Below are 7,446 nucleotides of genomic sequence, written 5' to 3'. Positions count from 1 at the left end.
TCAAAGGGAGCAAGGGTTTTGAAGCAAGGACAAAGAAGAATTCGAGATTTTAGGAAAAACATGAAGAGAGAAGTATGCAAATGTAAAAGAAGAAGGAAGAAGAGGGGAGAAGAGTAAAAAGGTGATTATGAAGGAGTAACAAAGCGACAGGAAAGGAGTATTTGCTGAATCTTGGAGACACGTGTCATGAAAGTAGGTGACTTTTGAAATGTCCAAGGTCCTCGAGAAATGAATCATCAAGCTGCAAGCTGGGTGTTTGCTAGATTCTGGCCAAAGGGGGCGTTAGTCCTTACCCATTTAATAACCACCACGTTTACACCATGAAACGGATGAAATGTGGACAGTCACACATCTAGATGGGGGGTGGTTGTAACAGACTAGCAGTGACATTATAGCCCAAGATACAGGAAGGTCAACCGACAAGTGGGGTAGTGCCGCCAATCATGATATATAGTTCCCGGAAAATGATATTATTACTACTCAACTACAACTTATCTACAACTCTTTTTGTATTTGATTTTTTTTTTAATTTTTTATTTTACTTAATGATTAAGAAAGTCAGTATTAATAAAATTATATTTTTTTTAAAAATTTTTTTAATGATTTAGGATGTTAAAAAAATACTTAAAAGAAAATAAAATAAAAATAAAAATATTTGAAATACACATGAATAATAAATAAGTTGTAATAGAGTGATAACTCTATCACTACCCATAACTCCCCTTATGGCTACGTGAAAGAAATTAGGTGGATAACTTGAGAGTCTTTATAGTCCTTAGTAGGGAACGGGTGTAGTCTAGAGGCCCAACTGGTGGTTGGTATAGAGGCCCAACTGATACGAGACCAAGGGTAGAATGAAGTAGTCGTCTAGGTCTACAGGACCAATACGACTCTATTTCTAACCACCTAGTATGATGGGTAGGACGATCAAACCAAACAATTGGGATAAACACAATATCTCCAGATAAGATGACTATAATATAAAAGATACAAGTTGATAAGAACAAATAAAGGGTCAAACCTATTGCCGGTATTTATCAGTAATCTACCATGGCTATATATACATGATAAGAAGGAAAAAAGGGGATAGATTCTCAAAGTTTTGGGTGATAACTCTTTCTACATATCACTGACTTAGGCATGAGAGGTGCATCAGGCACCCTGAGCTGCTATCTTTATTTGTTGAACGTGGAGAGCTTTGGTGTACCATGGAACACGTTCCTAACAATAGTGTTATCAAAATATTTGAACTCTAGAATTATCTAAAGATTATTTTGTTGTATCTCCATTTAATTTCTTCATAAATAGGGACATTATACGCTTTATATTAAATTCATTCAAAATAATAATAGCAGATTTGATCCAATATACCAAGATCTATACATGGAAGTGCAGGAAGACTGGGGGACAGCGATATATAAGGTGACAGTTGATAATTGAGTGGTATCATGTAAACATGGTCTATTCATGAGCTTAGATAAATGAAGATCATTATATATAACTCGTGATTTCTAATATAGACGGCAAACTCTTTCCATGATTAATTAAAAAAAAAAAAAAAAAGCAAACTATTTTAAAGGAAAAAAACAAAAAAGTAAAAAAATGTGAAAGAATGTAGTGAATTATAAAAGGGACAGATCGAGGATGCATATATATTTTGTACCCCCATTCTGTAACATAATAGCTCGTATTTATGGAGGATCTCATCCATATTCAGCTTCTCTCTGTTCCTGCATTCGCTTACCAATCTATCATTCACATACTTTGCTAGAGTTTTTGAAGGACCCACTGAGATATCAAAGAAAAAAAATCATCAACCGATCAAATTCCCACACTAGTTGATATAAATCTCTATAAAATCGCTGTTTTTCATCGTTTTCAGCGATTTTAAACTCGTTGCACGTTTGTCGCTATTATCCAGCCACTTTTGTTCCTTGCAGCAATAGGGAAAAAATTGTTAAAAAAATGACTATTTGCAGCGATTTTTTTCTGCTGCAAATTGTAAAAAAATCATTATAAATGGTTCTCTCTACTAAAATATAAATCGTTGGAAATGATCAATTGCAGCAATCTAAATCGTCACAAATATTAAGGATGGCTCTAGCTAATTTTGTTTATTATAATGTGCGAATAATTTTAAAATTTTTAATATATATTAGAAAAAAATTTTGTTTTTCTATAAAAAAAAAAAATGGAATTTCGTCTATATATGTCACCTTTTTGTGCAAATAATATGATTCTAGACGTTTCATGATCCTAGCTAGCTATTGGATAAATCTTGATGGATATTTATATAAATGTTACATAACATGTCATACAACAATATTAATATTTTGATCAATTTATTTTTGGAGCAAGAATCGGTCTTAGCCTTAAGTACCAGACACGTCTAGCTCACGATACGTACATGATTAGTGCGACCTAGTCAGCATCGATCCTAATATAGAAAAAGTGGTTTGTCAACAGTCCTGTAAAAACAGAACAACGTCAAATAATGGCCGAGATCTAGCGAGTTAGGAGTTGCATGCATCGAGAAGAAAATTAAGATCAGCGTCCACGTACACAGTTATTCCAACTGCACGCATGCTTAACGCAACCAATTATATATACAGAGGTCGAACCAGACTAGATCAGTTGTTTGGTAAAACCGAGTAGAAAATAAACAGAAAAGTCCTCGATTTATCCTAAAGAAAATTCTATTATGATCTATGATCCTTAACCTCCCATTAATGATAGCTCGAAAACAGTACAAACAACCTGTGAATTTTGTTAGAACTTTATTGTAGGAGTATCGATGCATATTGCATATATATTAGTAACTCTGGTATTGTTCTGAACAAACTGGTTGAAGCTAGATCAATAAGGTCGTAGCTTGCAAGGGCTAGAGCAGAAAGTACGGGGTTATGTTCTAACATATATAATTCACTTTGAACGAGCCATATCTGACCACTTTCCATTCCACCAAATTCCAGGGAATGTTCATCGATGCTCTTTAGGCCTGGAGGTGCTCACTTCTGAAGTTGAAAGGCCTGCCTATTGAACTTTGTGCAAATTTTACACCTTCTTCTTCTTCTTCTTCTTCTTCTGTCTTTCTCTGCACTTCTTTCAACTTCTCTGTATTATTTCATTTAGGAAACAGAGAGCGTCTATTATGAATTTGTTAACAATCTTGTTCTCTTACTCGCACAAGAATCAGGATTGTTGACAAGGGTGGGTGGGCTGGTTCGTTATATATACGGTATTTGTTTGTATAGATCATTAATCAATTAATTAAAAAGATGTCAATCATAGACAACCAACTCAACCCAGTGGGTAACTTTGAATTTTGCTATAATAAAAGCATAATCCATAGCAACGGCCTATGGCGAGCTGAAAACGCCTTGACATCTTCTCTCCCAATCTTTGTCGCCCAACTGGCCTTCATTATTCTGATCAATCGCATTGCAGTTCTCCTCCTGAAGCCTTTGGGACAACCTCGTATAACCGCTGAGATCCTTGTGAGTATATATTACATTCGTCAATCTATCAAAACATTCTTCTAAAATATCTTCTAACAAATAAAGTTTGACCTCTTTTTTCCCTGTACTGGCTATACGTGCAGGGAGGTATAATAATGGGCCATTCTGGACTTGGCCACATTGAAGTCTTTCGAAACTTTGTGCTTCCTATCAAGAGCCTTTGGACATTAGAGACGGTTGCGAATTTGAGCCTGGTTTACTACATGTTCCTGGTCGGTCTTGAGACTGATATATCCCTAATTCTTCATGCTGGGAAAAAGGCATACAGCGTGGCCCTTGCTGGTATTATTGTCGCAATGTCTGCTGGGTTCGGCTTATTTTACCAACTCAACTCAAAGCCATCCTACCCGGGGGGCGCCATTTTCTGGGCCATTGGTCTCGCCTGCACCAATTTTCCGGACCTTGCACGAATCCTCGCAGACGCAAAGCTTCTCCGCTTGGAGATGGGACAGACGGCCTTGACCTCCGCCCTTATCAACGACTTCTGCTGTTGGGTTTTTCTAGTTGTGGCGGTGGCGTTCCTCGAAATGGGGGTGTATATTTCGGTCGCTTCCACCCTTGCCTTCACGCTATTCTGCGTGTTTGCAGTTCGTCCAGCTTTGAAATGGATCATGTGCCGCATAACAAAAGAAGATGAATATGAGGAGTACCATATTGGCTTTATTCTACTCGGAGTTATCCTCTTTGGGTTCATTGCCGATGCGTGCGGCGCGCACTCCATTGCTGGGGCTTTCATGTTCGGAGTTATTATGCCAAAAGGGGAACTTAAAGATACACTTATGGAGAAGGTTGAAGACTTCGTGTCAGGAACCATGTTGCCCCTCTTCTTCTTAGTTATTGGGATCAGAGTTAATGTTGCAGCACTGGCCTATGGCACAACTTGGACGAACGTGTTGACGATTATGGTTTTAGCTTGTGTCCCCAAAATTCTCAGCACTTGGCTTGTCTCTTTATTCTATAAAATGCCACCGCTAGAAGGTCTGGCCCTTGGACTACTTATGAACACCAAAGGCTTATTATCGTTAATTATCCTTAGCGCCGGACGCGATCGAAAGGTACTCAATCATGAAAGGTTTCTTCTTCTTTCTTCTTCTTTCTTCTTCTTCTTCTTCTTCTTCTTCTTCTTCTTCTTCTTCTCTCTCTCTCTCTAGACTTTATTTTTTTCTAAATTACCATTATATCATCTATTATATTATGCTTACAAGTTTGTTGTAAAATGAAATCGATGTTGCAGGCTCTGGACAACCAAACATTTTCAGTAATGGTGGTTGCGTGTTGGTTGATGACGTTTGTGATAGGGCCTATCCTGGCAAGCTCTTATAGGCAAACATGGCGTTCAGGGCAATCCGGGGCCCGGACCATCCAAAGCGCAAAGCCAGACAGCGAGTTTCGGATCCTTGTCGGCGTTCATGCCATGCCTAATGTCTCCAGCATCATCAACCTCATCCAAGCTTCGAATCCCACCGAACTATCCCCCATTTGTGTCTTTGCCGTTCACCTTGTCGAACTCACTGGTCGTGCATCCGCCATGCTCATTGTCCACGACACATGCACGAAGTCTTCTCAAGAGAAAGTTGGTGTTGGGCGCGCAAGAGCACAGTCAGATGTTTTGGGTGCTTTTGAGAGCTTGGAGAGCCGAAGCAATGGCATCTCTGTCAAACCACTCACCGCCGTTTCTGCTTACGACTCCATGCACGAGGACATTTGCAACCTAGCTGAGGACAAGAACGTGATCCTCATACTAATCCCATTTCACAAACAATCCACCATCGATGGCGAATGGGAAGATACCAACCCTGCTCTCCGAGGGATCAACCAAAACGTGCTAACCAATGCGCCATGTTCAGTGGGTATTTTTGTCGATCGCGGTTTGAGTAGTGTGTCCTTGACGCGTAGGGAGTTCGAACATAGTTGCCAAGGACAACGCTTCGCAATGCTCTACATCGGCGGCCCCGATGACCGGGAGGCATTGGCTTATGCGTGGAGGATGTCTGGGCACCCAGGAGTGAGCCTAGACGTGGTGCGGTTTGTTTCAGCTGAGGATAGCTTGAACCGAAGAGATCAAAACCACCAAGGAGATGATCACTACGATGACAAAGAAGGGATTTTAGGAGATATAAACGACCACAATGATAATCGGGAGAAGCAACTGGACGAGGAATATCTAGCACATGTCAGGCGAGTTTCGACGTGCAACCCTTCAGTTTCATACATGGAAAAGATGGTGAACAATGGGGAGGAAACTTTGAAAGCTTTGAGCACAATGAAAGATGAGTATGATCTGTATATAGTAGGAAGGGGAGAAGGAATGGTGTCGCCATTGACATCTGGTTTGACAGAATGGAGTGATTGCCCAGAGCTTGGGGCTCTGGGGGACACGTTGGTGTCTTCCAGCTTTGCATCCAACGCATCGGTGCTAATAATTAAGCAACATGCGAGTAGTAGTTATGGGGATGAAGTTATATATGAAATGGATGGGGGGAGTACTGATCATGAAGCTGGACGCAGCAATAAGGTGAGTGGGTGTCTCACGGAGATGTCATGCCACTTACCTCAAAAGAATAGGAACTGATTACGTTGATGATGATGATGATTATGGTCGTGCACCCCTGATTTGCTTAATTAATATCATGATTCATGTATATGTATAAGACGATCGGTTTATAATGATCAGGAAGATCGTGATTTTCAGTTTTGATGGATGCATCTTTTTAATTATATTAACCAACCACGTCAAAACTCAAAACAACTAATAATTAATTAGGAGGTCATGATCTCAATTTATGCAGTAAAGTACGTATAACTTGCATGCTTTTTTAAAGTTTTCATTAAGGATAATTCCTAGTCTCTTCTTCAAAGAATTTAATTTCAATCACGTTCTTCTCTAAATACGCACAATCACATTCCATAAATATTAAAAAAAGTAATTACATCTAAAAAAATAGAAAACGTTCACGTACACACCCTCCAATAAGAGGCTGACATATGATCAGCCTGATCACAATATGTTGTTCTTATTTTGGACCACAATTCACTGAATGATAAGTACTCATAATTCTCTCCATTGTTTTGACCCTCGATCCACTTGACCACAAGTTTTTAATTTCCCATTTCCGTTTTGATTCGATTCACTGCAAAAAAATAAAAGATAAAATTGCCAGCATTGGTTATGCATCGATATTGTTCAAAAAAATGCCGCTAATTAATTTGTAACATTTTTCTACCGGCTTAACCATCCGTAGTAATGGAGGGTGGCTATTTTCATGTTCCGACTTTTGTGCAAATGCCAGTATTTATAAATCTCATTAGTGGCATTTGTATACAATTTAGCAACATTTATTGAAACACCACCACAGTACCTACATTAACAGCGTTTCTCAAGACGCCGTCATTTTATCATTGCCATCTCCTGACATATACTAGCGTCGTTATCATAAACACCACTACTACTACATTACCGATGCATCATATAAATTAGCGGTATTTATTTAAATGTCACTAATAATGCGCTGGCGATGGCACATTGGATTTATTAACTACATTTATCTGACTGCCACCAATTTTTAAAATAGCAACATTACGATAAATGCCGCTACTAGTAATTTGCCAATGCATCATATAAATTGGCGACATTTATTTAAATGTCACTAATAGTATGTTGGTGGCGGCACATTGAATAATTTAATGGCGTTTATCTAAACACTACCAATGATCTAATTTAATGGCAGTTATCTAAACGCTGCCACTAGTAAGTTGCCGGCTCATCATATAATTTGGCGTCATTTATTTAAATGCTACTAATAATACTTTGGTAAATTTCTTAATAGCGTTTATCTAAACAACACCAAGAGTTTGTGTTTTTCACATTCCATAAATTAACAACGTAATGTAAACACCACCACTAATTTGTTGCCAACACATTTTTTAA

The 7,446-nt window shown here is 38.6% G+C and overlaps 1 protein-coding gene across 1 annotated transcript; it reads left to right on the top strand.

The window, feature by feature from the left end:
- The first annotated feature begins 3,278 nt into the window (after positions 1-3,278).
- Positions 3,279-6,216, top strand: LOC122304777 (cation/H(+) antiporter 15-like). Its single transcript, XM_043117059.1, has 4 exons — positions 3,279-3,497; positions 3,602-4,573; positions 4,753-6,033; positions 6,193-6,216. The coding sequence occupies exons 1-4, from the start codon at positions 3,279-3,281 to the stop codon at positions 6,214-6,216; spliced, it is 2,496 nt and encodes an 831-aa protein (XP_042972993.1).
- Positions 6,217-7,446: the final 1,230 nt, after the last annotated feature.

This window comes from Carya illinoinensis, chromosome 1 (assembly GCF_018687715.1).
Source record: "Carya illinoinensis cultivar Pawnee chromosome 1, C.illinoinensisPawnee_v1, whole genome shotgun sequence".
Classification (NCBI taxonomy): domain Eukaryota; kingdom Viridiplantae; phylum Streptophyta; class Magnoliopsida; order Fagales; family Juglandaceae; genus Carya; species Carya illinoinensis.
This window is presented reverse-complemented; position numbering and strand designations above follow the sequence as displayed.

Bases quoted from the DNA above. Each gene is read 5' to 3' on its own strand.
- LOC122304777 (XM_043117059.1), top strand. From the start codon at position 3,279: ATGTCAATCATAGACAACCAACTCAACCCAGTGGGTAACTTTGAATTT. The intron at 3,498-3,601 runs GTGAGTATATAT...CTATACGTGCAG, and splicing joins GTATAACCGCTGAGATCCTT to GGAGGTATAATAATGGGCCA. The intron at 4,574-4,752 runs GTACTCAATCAT...TCGATGTTGCAG, and splicing joins GCGCCGGACGCGATCGAAAG to GCTCTGGACAACCAAACATT.